General features: G+C 44.1%; 1 protein-coding gene across 2 annotated transcripts in view; it reads left to right on the top strand.

Annotated features, from left to right (window-relative positions):
- The first annotated feature begins 11422 nt into the window (after positions 1–11422).
- bcat1 (branched chain amino-acid transaminase 1, cytosolic) overlaps positions 11423–13073 on the top strand; it is an 81023-nt gene continuing 79372 nt past the window's right edge. Inside the window, exon 1 of one of the 2 annotated variants that reach the window (XM_072562304.1) lies at positions 11423–11668. In XM_072562304.1, coding sequence (XP_072418405.1) covers positions 11663–11668 — 6 coding nt within the window. In that variant the 5' untranslated portion in view covers positions 11423–11662. The remainder of the gene's footprint in view (positions 11669–13073) is intronic. The other variant, XM_072562303.1, reaches the window with a different exon arrangement.

Here is a 13073-nt window from a genome sequence, read left to right as displayed (position 1 = left end):
TCTATCTGTGACTCCATCTTCAAGGAACTATGAACTTTCACCCCAAGGTCTTTTTGTTCAGCAACTCTCCCCAGGAGCCTACCATTAAGTGTAAGCATCCTGCCCCGATTTGTCTTACCAAAATACAATACTTCACATTTATCTAAATTAAACTCTATCTTCCATTCCTCAGCCAATGGAATTACATGTGTTACTGATGATTGGTCCATTCAAATAAATAAGTCATGTAAAAAATTAATGTTCGTAACAGCTCAGCTTCGACTTTTTCTATGGGAAGAATAAGTCACCCTTGCATGTACATGAATAAATATCAGAGAAATCTCAAATCTGATTTTAAGTTACAAGAAAATGAAAGAAATCTCCCCTTTCAATCCTCATATTCCCCTTATCCAAATTCCATTTAACTAATGCCTTTCCTTTCCTACGTCCTCACTCCGACGCCCCTTTCTTTCAACTTCCCCATGCCTAAATATTCTTTGCTTTCCAACCTCTCTCCCTAACCAGTGAACTCCAAAATCCCCTTAATTCTCCACACAAATCCCTTTTCTCTCTCCCTTCCCAAGTGCCCCTTCCTTTATCCTTCTCCCCTCCTGCCACTTCCCCTTCATCTCTTGCTTTTGCACATATCTTCACATTCTCTCTTTCTTACCCCTGCCCTCCAATCCCTCAGCGGTGTCTTTATTCCCATCCTTTTCTTCTATTAACACCCTCACCTTCCTAGCCTTTCCTGTATTTCCTGCCTCTTGTTCATTATCCCTCCTTCCACCTATCCCTTTCATCCCTTCCTTTTCATCCCCTGACTTGCTTACTCCCTCTCCCTTCCAATCCACCTCCCCCACCGTTCTGACTTCCCCTTCACTCCTCCCCTTTCTATTTTCCCTCCTTCTTCCATTTCCTCTCACCTTTCCCTCCTTTCAATCTACTTTTCCCTTACCCCTCCCCCATTCTCCTGTCCCATTCCCTCCTACGCATCCATTACCTCATCCCTCTCCATTCACTCCTCTCCCTTTGATTCCCCTTCACACTCTCACACCTTTCTGTTCAACCCTCCCACATTTCCCACCTTCCCTCTGATCCTATTCCCTCCTTTCCCCTTGCTTCTTTCTCCCTCCGTGATTCTGATGTGACTGGTTACAAAATCAAGATCAATTCAGTAAACTGAGTAATGCGTTGGCTCACCTTGGGAAACATTGGCCTTGAAAGCTGCCAGATAATTGTACAAATACAAATGGTTCATACAATTGCTGTTGTTGGAAGACAACATTCTTCTCTAGCTGATATGAGCCCAGTCCCAATCTAAAAGCATGGGTTAAAAATACTGTTTTGCCCACAAGGACAAATATAAAAATGATCTTGTTGAGCATCTTACTATGTCAGCCTTCTATGGACTCAGGTAACCCAAGGATGCCAGGGTTAGGGAGCCTGTGCCATACCAGTGTCAGGCAATGATGTGACATTGCCACTACAGCACTGCCTCCTTGGTTCATAGAATCCCTACAGTGTGGAAACAGGCCCTTTGGCCCAACAAGTCCACACCAACCCTCCAAAGAATAATCCACCCAGACCCATTCCCCTACCCTATTATTCTACATTTACCCCTGACTAATGCACCTAGCCTACATATCCCTGAACAGTATGGGCAATTTAGTATGGCCAATCCACCTAACTTGCACATCTTTGGATTGTGGAAGAAAACTGGAGCAGCCGGAGGAAACCCATGCAGACACTAGGAGAATGTGCAAACTCCACACAGACAGTCGCCTGAGGCTGGAATCGAACCTGGGTTCCTGGTGCTGTGAGGCAGCAGTGCTAACCACTGAGCCATCACACCACCCGATGACCTAGGGACCCTCCAGGAGAAAACAGTTCCTCCTAATCTCCGACTTAGATGCAAGAGGCCTTATTTCCTGTTTCCAATCTCTCTTACATCTTTTCAGTAAATACCCCTTCAGGAGTTTAGTGTTTCAATAAAGGAAGGTGATGGCATAGATTAATGTGACTGGACTAGTAATCCAGATTCCCAATTTAATGTTCTGAGTTCATCTGTGATAATGTTCCATTTCTGTGTAATACAGCTCCATCCAGATGACATGGGTTCACATCTGACCACAGAATGCCTACAGTTCAGATAGGGGCCATTCGGCCCATCAAGTCTACACCAACCCTCCAACGAGCAACCCCGCCCCCATACCCCACATTTACCATGGCAAGCCCACCTAATCTGCACACCTTTGGACTGTGGGAGAAAATCAGAGCACACAGAGGAAACCCTTACAGACACAGAGAGAACATGCAAACCGCACACAATCGCCTGAGGCTGGAATCAAACTCAGGTCCCTGGTGCTGTGAGGCAGCAATGCTAACCACTGAGCAGACGGTGAAATTTAAATCCAGTAAAAAGCTCGCCCAATTGCACATAACTAACCAGTATGAGTGTCGTTAAAAATCTGTCTGCTTCACTCACATCCTTCAGAGAAAGGCATCTGCCATTTTTACGTGGTCTAGTCTACATGTGACTCCAGACCCACAGCAATGTGGTTTACTATTATCTGTCCTCTGGGGCAATTAAGTGAGACAGTAACACCCGCAGCCCATGGAAAAAAAGTTTTTATTCTTCTAAATTCCGATGGCTATATGTCCAATGATTCCCGAGAGGGTAAGCCTTTAACGCAGGTAATTGTCCAGTGAATTTTCTCTTAATCGCCTCGGATGAAGTTTAATTTTAAATAAGGAGGCCAAGCACTGTGCACTCCAGATGTGGCATTACCACAATTATTTATGACTGTAGCAAAATATCCAGACTATTACAATTCCGTTGGTTTTGTGATAAACGACAACCTTCCTTTTTTTATTCATTCACAGGATGAGGGTATCACTGGCTGGGCCAGCGTTGAATACTCATCCCTAATTGCCCAGGAGGCATTTGAGAGGTAACCACATTGCCGTAAGTCTTGAGTCACATGTAGGCCAGACCAGGTAAAGATGGCAGTTTCCTTTCTTACATGGCTTTAGTGAACCAGATGGGTTTTTCACCCATCAACTGATTCACTGTGATCATTAGACTTTTTTAAAATTCAAATTCCACCATCTGATGTGGCAGGTTTTGAAGCTGAAGATCCCTAGAACATTACCTGCTTTTCTGGATTAACAGACCAGGGGTAATGCCACTAGGCTATTACCTCCCCTTTCCAATCATGTGCAGTGCCTGCGTACTAACCTTCTGCGATTAATAAGCCCCATTTTTTCCCACATTCTACTCCAGCTTCTACCAGCTTCACATTCCCTCCCTAAGGCACATGCTGTCTTGGTTTGGAACTTGAATTAAATATTTGTTGTAATGATGACTGCAAATTTGGTTAGAGCGCAGGGGTCCCAAATGTTTCAGAAAATAGAGAAAAACCAGTTAATTTGAATACATAGTTTGCTGCACAACCCACATATCGATCACATAAATAGATGTTTTCCAATCAATGTGTTCAGAGATAATCAGGCCTCCTGGCTCAGAGACAGGGTCACTACAGCTCAACCACAAGAACCTAAATGTGTCAGCACTTTATCACCTCATCTCAACCGTGATTATGGTGATTATCACTTATATTAATGACAAAGAGCCTCAGATATTTGTATAAACTGCCCTGAATTAGGGATATGATTTTACAGATTAAGGGTTACAAGACCCATGTAAAATCTGGATTGATAGGCAGCATATGATCTGGACTATTAGATTAGATTAGATTACTTACAGTGTGGAAACAGGCCCTTCAGCCCAACAAGTCCACACCGCCCCGCCGAAGCGCAACCCACCCATACCCCTAACCTACACTATGGACAATTTAGGATAGCCAATTCACCTGACCTGCACATTTTTGGACTGTGGGAGGAAACCCACGCAGACACAGGGAGAATGTGCAAACTCCACACAGTCAGTCGCCTGAGGCAGGAATTGAACCCGGGTCTCTGGTGCTGTGAGGCAGCGGTGCTAACCACTGTGCCACCGTGCCGCCCACACTTAAGGTAGACTTAAGGTCAGCCGTGACACTGGCCTGCCAAAGTACTCACAATGAGAATGACTCGAGCAGGAGGATAAACTGAGGTCATTTTGTGCACCCTCTCAGTGACATTGAAAGACCAGACAGGAGACAGCTTATGCAGCCAATGACCCCCAACTAAAATTCAGTAGTGTCCACCTGGTTTGTACAAGGGCAGTCAGAAAGAACTCTCATCTCGGAGCCCATTGTCAAGGCGCATGTGGAGATGTACAGCAATAAACTGAATGAACAGTGTTCCTGACTGGCTCAAGATGTTTAAGAGGTGATATGGGATCCAATAGTCCAAGATCGCTGGAGGGGATGAGGTCATTCGATAATGCTGCAGCTGACACCCTCCCACTAGAACTGAAAATCCAGGGAAGAGGATTTCATAGAAGAGTAAGTGCTTCTGGCAAATCATCCAGGATAGTCTGTAACATGCTGCCAGAAACCAGCTGAGCAGCAAAAGCTGACACCACTAAGACTCAATGCAAGAACTGAGTGATAATCTTATTGGCCAAGAACAAGGCAGGAAACAGAAAGCTAACACTCCTGATAGGTGGAAAGTCCAGGAAACCAGGATGATGTCACCGTGTGAATATGGATTTCCATTCAATGCTTGAATGCAACCATTAGCAAGGAGTGGGTGGCATGGAAGATATGCAAGAACTGTTGTATTGAGTGTTTTATACTGGGTGTTAGGAGGCACTTGAGGTTAAAAAATATGCAGGAGAAAACTGCCCAATCCACTTGCCCTTGCTGCTGAGATCCTGAGGATTAGTGATTGAAATATCAATGTCCACTACCAACTGAGGAATAGCACTAGTAAAGTCTGGTCTCTGAACCAAGACATCAGTGTGATTCTGAAGAGGTGTTACAAAAGACAGGTTCACCAGCAAAGTGCTCCCCCCAGTAAATCAATCACTAGGCTTCAGAGTTTTCTCATGTTTTCAGCAAAGTAGATGACAATCCAGATGTCACTGACAACCAGACTAGTGATAAACTGGACCCCAAGCCTGAGCTCCAACATGACTCAGTGCCAACAACACCAGAAGCTGTGATTGTCATTTCCAACCAGCCTGGCTTGGCTAGAGGCCTCAGACATGACAAAGCCCATTCTGACTCTCCACCTTAGGGCACTAGTGCAAACCGCCATCAAGAAACCCAGTGAGGGGCAGATACAGAAGAAAAAGACTGATTCTTAACAGAAGAATCTCATGTAATGTTAATATTGTAGATAGTTTATTGGAAATACTTAATAAATCCACTTTAAGAGGGAAAGCAGTGGCTATTGTTCTGGGGACATGGGTTTGAATTTCACCAGAGCAGACAGTGATATTTTAATTGAATACAAATCTGGCATAAAAGATAACCATGCCCTAATGGTGGCCATGTAACCACTGTTGATTGTTATAAAAAGAAGTCGAGCTCACGTATATCCTTTAGGAATCTGCCATCTTTGTTTGGCCTGGCCTACATGTGACTCCACATAGCAATGTGATTGATTCTTAACGGTTAGGAATCGGCAATTAATGTTGATGTAGCCAGCTCTGTTTATAATCTTGAACAGATGAAAAAGCTGTGATAAGCGTTATATCATAGAATCCCTACAGTGTGGAAACAGGCCCTTCGGCCCAACAAGTCCACACCGACCCTCTGAAGAGTAACCCACCCAGACCGACTCCCCCTACGTTATATTTGTACCTGACTAATGCACCTAACACTACGGGCAATTTAGCACAGCCAATTCACCTGGTATACACATTGTGGGAGGAAACCAGAGCATCCAGAGAAAATCCACACAGACAGTCACCTGAGGCTGGAATCAAACTTGGGTCTCTGGTGCTGTGAGGCAGCAGTGCTAACCACTGAGCCACCATGCTGCTTCCAAAGATTAATTGAATGTAAACAGCTAGGGACTGACCTGAACTCTTGAAAGCAGCTATAGAAATTCAATTTCATGCTTTATAATGGACTCCAATTGCATGAATGGAGGTTATAGCCTGCTTTAGGTGGATGGCCCATCCCACCTACAAAATCCTGCAAATCAACAGAGGAAACAGTTGGCACCTAAGTACAAAAGCAACGTATTCTCTTCTAAATGTAAGCTCACCCTGTGAGATGGGTTAACTGTGATCCCAATGATATTGTTAGGTGTTTGATTCCCACACATTTGAAGTGATCACATGCTTTGTCTCAAATGCATTTCCTACACCTCTCCACGTGGCTGCTGGATTCATTGGTCAGCACTTGACTGCAGTACAGTAGCAAAACGTGGTAACCCGGATACACATTCAAGTGACAAATTAGTTCCTAGCGTTTTATAAACATAGCAATGTAACACTCGTCTTTAAAAAAAAACTGTCAGTATAACCGTTCCCAGCACTAAACCTCTAACTGAAGATGACTAACAAAAATTGACGTTTATAACTAAGCTGAACACCTTTAGATTGCAGTTGTCTTTCCTCCGAAAAAGTGTCTTTCATGCAGTATTGCTTCGGTGGTCTCTTGAGCAAAAGCAGCACACTAAGTCAGCACTTCTCCTCAATCTCTGAATTACAATTCTGTAGTATTTGTTTCCTTTTCAAATCATTCTGTGTACTAGTTTCTGTTAGATGTTCAGTTTCCTTTTGTACTCACTCTTGTTGGTCTTCTTGCATTTACTATTTTCTCTTTTAAATTTGCCAGCATTTCTCACTGTTTGTTATTAGTTTCCAGTAAATCAATTATTCTTTGATTGTGATAGCATTTAAGTGCACTACTTTGTTCGCTGAACTCAGCACTATCACATTTTTAATTTTCAAATTCTTCTATTTGAAGCACATGCTGCTGAAGTTTTGACTTGAGGTTCAGATCTCATTTTGGACACCTCTTCTACTTCCTGTCCAGCTAGCAGATTATCTTCTGCAATCTCCTTTTTCGCATGTCATATTATGTCTTGCTTTCCTCAGTTCTTGTTTTTTTTCATGGAGTGTTGCAATGGTGGGAAATGTTCTTCAGCTGTCTGACCTTTTCAAATTTTCCTTCTTTCCTATCAAGGAAGTGTCTTTCAATATATGCCTTGATCACTTCAATTTATGACTACAAACCATTATCATCATAGAATCTCTGCAGTGTGGAAGCAGGCCAATTGGCCCATTGAGCCTACACTGACCCAGACCCACCCTTCTACCATCTCCCCATAACCCTGCTATTCTACCCAGCCTACACATCCCTGCACACTATAAGCAATTTAGCAGAGCGAATCCACTGAACCTGCACATTTTTGCGTTGAGGGAGGAAACTGGAGCACCTAGAGGAAACCCACACAGACCCGGGGAGAATAAGCAAACTCCACACAGACAATCCCCCCAAGGGTAGATTCAAACCTGGATCCCTGGCACTCTGAGGAGAAAGTGAGGACTGCAGATGCTGGAGATCAGCGCTGAAAATGTGTTGCTGGAAAAGCGCAGCCGGTCAGGCAGCATCCAAGGAGCAGGAGAATCGACGTTTCGGGCATCAGCCCTTCTTCATCCCTGGCACTCTGAGTCAGCAGTGCTCACCACTGAGCCATCGGGCTGCCTCCTAAGCCCACCGGACCTGGTAATCCCAGGCAGTCTTCCATCCAAATACTAAACAGGCCTAAGTCTGCTTAACTTCCAAGATCAGACGAGATCAGCATTTTCAGAGTAGTATGGTCATTAATTTGGCTTTTTTAGATTAGATTATTTACAAGATTAGATTAGATTACTTACAGTGTGGAAACAGGCCCTTCGGCCCAACAAGTCCACACCGCCCTGCCGAAGCGCAACCCACCCATATGCCTACATCTACCCCTTACCTAACACTACGGGCAATTTAGCATGGCCAATTCGCCTAACCTGTGCATCTTTGGACTGTGGGAGGAAACCGGAGCACCCGGAGGAAACCCATGCAGACACGGGGAGAATGTGCAAACTCCACACAGAGAGTCGCCTGAGGCGGGAATTGAACCCGGGTCTCTGGCGCTGTGAGGCATCAGTGCTAACCACTGTGCCACCGTACCGCGCTAGAACGGAGATAAGGAGAAATGTCTTTAGCCAGAGAGTGGGGAATCTGTGGAATTCATTAATTTGGCTTTTTATTTTGTCACTTCCCCACAATGATGAAATTTGCCCATGTTCCAGGTTATGGTAACTGTGGCAATTACTTTCCTTACTTCCAACTCTTGGAGCCAACTTGCAGGCTTTCCTCTTAGTTCATTTGGTACTTCACATGGGGAATAAATCATTACAGCAATACTGATGCAATGTTCAAAATCTTCAAAGCATCAAAAAGTGTCAATATGAATACTTTGGATATATTCATGCCTGATCTTCTTTACTTCTGAATGTAGGTTTGCTCGCTGAGCTGGAAGGTTCCTTTTCAGACATTTCGTCACCGTACTAGGTAACATCATCAGTGAACCTCCGGATGAAGCTTCAAACCTACAACTAGAACTTCAACCTGAGCTGCAAATCTTCTCAAAACTCGCCTTCCTTACTTCTGTTTGGAGACCACTTTGCAATGGGTGTACTGCGTTTGACCCTCATAACTTCAGGAAAAGACCATGAGACCACAAACAACGGGAGCAGAAATTAGGCCATTCAGCCCATTGAGTGCTCCATTCAATCATAGCTGATACATTTCTCAACACCTTTCTCCTGCTTTCTCCCTGTAACCTTGAAACCCATTGGCAATCAAGTACTTATCTATCTCTGTTTTCAATCTACTCAATGACCTGGCCTCCACAGCCTTCTGTGGCAATGAATTCCACAGATTCACCACTCTCTGGTTAAAGACATTTCTCCTTATCTCTGTTCTAACAGGTCTTCCCTTTACTCTAAGATTGTGCCGTTGTGTATTTTTAAACAAAATATGTTTTTATCATGGTATTTTGCTTCTATACGCAATCATTTATCCACAGTTCTACTATCTCGTTTTTTGGACTTGAGCAATGACATCACTACAAAGTTTCACTGTATATCATCGTTCCTTCACTAATGTTGTATCAACACCCTGAAACTAATTGCCAATAGCACTGTGGGTAAATTGCCATAATATAGGCTGCAGCAATTATGTTTTCACAATGGCAACTAGGGAGGGTAATAAATACTGGTTCCCTAGTAAAGAATAAAAATAGGTTCAGTTTTGTTTTAAAGACACATTTTGTCAAGCATTTGATCTGGCACTCATCAGGATGATTTGCAGGAAAACCAATCCAAGGAGAAAACTGACATCTATACTGTTCAAGGTTATAAGGATGGAATAAATGTTGGTTGTCTCTCGATGATACAAAGATAGATGAAGGGACATGTAATATTGAGGAGGTGGGGAGACTGCAGAAAGATTTAGACAGGTAAGGAAGTGGGCAAAAAAGTGGCAGATGAAACACAACGTGGGAAAGTGTGAACTTTGGTAGGAACAATAGAGACATGGACTATTTTCTAAACGGGGAGAAAATTCAGTAATCTGAAGTGCAAACAGACTTGGGAGTCCTAGTCCAGGATTCACTGAAGGTAAGTCAGTAGTTAGGAAGGCAAGCACAATGTTGGCATTTATTTTAAAAGGACTAGAATATAAACACAGGAATGTACTTCTGAGGCATTATAAAGCTCTGGTCAGGAGAAAGTGAGGACTGCAGATGCTGGAAATCAAAGTCAAAAAATGTGGTGTTGGAAAAGCACAGCTGGTCAGGCAGCATCTGAGGAGAGGCGGCATTAGCTCTTCATCAGGAATGAGAGTTGATGAATTCCTGATAAAGGGCTTATGCTCAAAACATAGATTCTTCTGCTCCTCAGTTGCTGCCTGACCAGCCGTGCTTTTCCAGCACCACATTCTTTGACTCTAGAGCTCTGGTCAGACTACATTTAGAGCATTGTGAGCAATTTTGGGCCCAAAATCTCAGGATGGATGTGCTGGCCCTGAGTGGGTCCAGAGGAGAATGAAAGACTTAACATATGAGGAATGTTTGAGGACTTTGGGTCTGTACTCAGTTGAGGGTGAGGGGTGATCTAATAAACACTTACATAACACTGAACGCCCTGAACAAAGTGGATGTTGTGAAGATGTTTCCATTGGCATGAGAGACGAGGACCTGAGGACACAGCCTTAGAGTAAAGGGAAGACCCTTTAGAATGGAGATAAGGAGAAACTTCTTCAGCCAGAGAGCGGTGAATCTGTGGAATCCATTTCCACGGGGAAGTTGTGGAGGCCAGGTCATTAAGTATATTGAAAACAGAGATAGGTAGGTTCTTGATTGCCAAGGGGATTAAAGGTTACAGGGAGAAAACAGGAGAATGGGTTTTAGAAACATATCAGCTATGATTAAATGGTGGAGCACTTGATGGGCTGAAAGGCCTAATTTCTGCTCCTGTGACTTGTAGTCTAGTGGAAATTGGCACTCTCTTACAAATTGTCCTGATGAGTGCCGGATCAAAAGCTTATATAAATTGTGTGTTTTTTTAAAGCAAAAACTGAACCTTTCTTTAATTCTTTACTTCTTTAATTACTTTCATTCTTTACTTTCCTCATCATGACGATTTGCAAGAAAGCCAATCCAAGCAGAAAACCAACATTTATACTGCGTAAGAATACAAGGATAGAATAAACGTTGACACAACAAATAGAGATTGTTGGAAAAGTTCAGCAGGTCTGGCAGCATCTGTGGAGAGAAATCAGAGTTAACTTTCAGTTTGAGGGAGAGCTGAAATGACAGTCACCAGACCAGAAACGTTAACTCTGCCAGACCTGCTGAGCTTTTCCAGCAACTTCTGCTTTTGTGTCTCATTTATTGCAGCTGCAGCTCTTTTGGTTGTGATTTAGAATAAACATTGGTTATACCCCTTGCAGTAGGCACTCTTGCAAATTGTCCTGATGAGCGAAGGACGAAAATGATTGGCAAAAATGTGCCTTTTCTCCCCCCAACAATACTCAAGTGCTGTGCTACCTTGAAAAGTAACTTCGTTGCAACAAGAACAGTGCAATACTCTCACTCCTCCTGAATAATAAATAGTTAATACAAAATCTGCCCTTGCCATACATTGTAATGGAACCCTCTCAAGTGGCTTGGCCAAGCTCTATCGCCTCGGGAGGGGGGGGGGGGGGGGGAAACTGTGTAAAATAAAACGTTGAGAGGACAGGGAGAAAACAATCGGCTTGTTTTGTGTTTCCTTTTGCAACATCTGATGGTAACTTTGATTCGGGAAAGCAACATGCCTACGTGTGTTCCTGTCCCAATCGTTCACTTAGTGTTCAAAAACAGCGCATGTTTTGGGAACACCGTGTCAAGGTTTGGGGGACAAATTTGACAAAAAGTTTTCTTTTTTGGTTTAATTGTGCGCAGTGGTGGGGGACATGCCTCTTGGGATGGCTGCTCTGACGTGGAAGAGAGTTGCAGTGAGCTGGCTGATGCAATGAACGGGAGGTTGGATCAGCAGTGCTCACGTAAAAGGCGAACGGTGCTCCTGAAAAGCCAGGAGTGTGCGGGAGAGTGAGTGTGTTAGAGGGGGAGCCTCTCTTGACTCTCGCACCAGGGGAGCGAGTGCCACCGCTGGGCGCCGCAGCCAGAAACCGACAGACAATTGCATTGCCATATCCACCCCCCACCCACATCCAGAGCAAAGAGGCACTGACAGATGGAGGTAAACGTGGAGACCATTTACTATTGCACACATCAGGCGGGCTGGGGGCTTGATGCTGCCAGACCTGCTTCTGAGGCTTTTCCAGTAGTTCTTTCGGCTTTTACTTGGCATTGAATGCACCTTAAGGCAGACCGCGTGTATACTTTAGTTTAACGCGCTGAGTAAATGTTGGGGGCGGGGAACACGCAGAGGTGAATGCTGTTTTCATTCCTTCGGGTTGAGGTGGGTTGGTGGGCGCCTGGGTTTAGATTCTGGACAATGAGATCCTGCATTTGTCCCCATGCAAGAAGCAGAACAGCAAAAGATTTGCTCCTTTTAACCCCGAAAGGGGTCCGAGTTGTTGCTCAGACAGAGAAGCTTGCCGGCTCAGTTTGCATTTGTTATTGTATAACATTCCAGCCCCCTCCCCCACAGCCCCTCTGGTGTACGCTATGCCTTATGTTCCCAACCTCTGAAGGACACAGGCTAGTGACAGCTGCCAGTTGTGACCGGCTATGTGTTGCTCTGCCTCGTTTCTCTCCTCCCCATTTCTGAAAAGGCATTTGAAAATCAGTGTGTTTTGCACGGTCTATTTGAGAAGCTTCCTCCCAGATTCATTTTTTAAAAAAATCATTCAAGCAATGAAGATATTCCTGTCAAGGGTAGCATTTATTGCCCATTCCTAATTGCCCCAGAGGACAGTTGGGAAGTCAACCCCATTGCTGTGGGTCTGGAGTCTCATTTGGCCAGACCAGGTAAGGATAGCAGTTTCCTCCCTTGATGGGCATTAATGAACCAGTTGGGTTTTTACAGCCTGAGTTTTATGGTCATCATCAGACTCTTAATTCCATAAATTCTACCATAGCAGGATTTCAGTATCCTAAGCATCACCTGGGTCTCTGTGCAGTGATAATCCCACTAAGCCAATACCTCCCATGGTTCCCTGAGAAATCATTGTATGGTTAACATCTTATTTTTGTCTTTTTTTTGTTGCAATTATGGACGAGTGAGCGAGCGCTTGGCTGAAATCTTGAGCTAAATGACTTGCATTTACGTAGCACCTTTCACGACCACCGGAAATATATGAATTTCTAAAGGAGGGGTAGATGTGGAGAGGTTGCTTCCCATTGTGGGAAGAGTCTCAGACCAGAGGGCATCATCTTAGACTGGGAGAGGTGGCACATTTCAGACAGAGGTGAGGAGGAATTCTTTTCTAGAGGGTAATGAATCTGTGGAATCCTTCACTGCAGAGGGCTGTCTCATTTTCAATATTCACGGCTGAGGGAGACAGTATTTTCGTCAATAAGGGAATCGAGGGGTACAGGGAAAAGGCAAGAAAGTGGGTTTGAGGATGATCAGCTCAGCCATGATGTTGGAGCAGACTCAATGAACTGAATGACTTACTCCAGATCCTACGTCTTATGGT

Source organism: Chiloscyllium punctatum, chromosome 44, assembly GCF_047496795.1.
Source record: "Chiloscyllium punctatum isolate Juve2018m chromosome 44, sChiPun1.3, whole genome shotgun sequence".
In the NCBI taxonomy this organism is placed as follows: domain Eukaryota; kingdom Metazoa; phylum Chordata; class Chondrichthyes; order Orectolobiformes; family Hemiscylliidae; genus Chiloscyllium; species Chiloscyllium punctatum.
The sequence above is the reverse complement of the archived record's forward strand: the minus strand, read 5'-3'. Positions and strand labels throughout refer to the sequence as shown.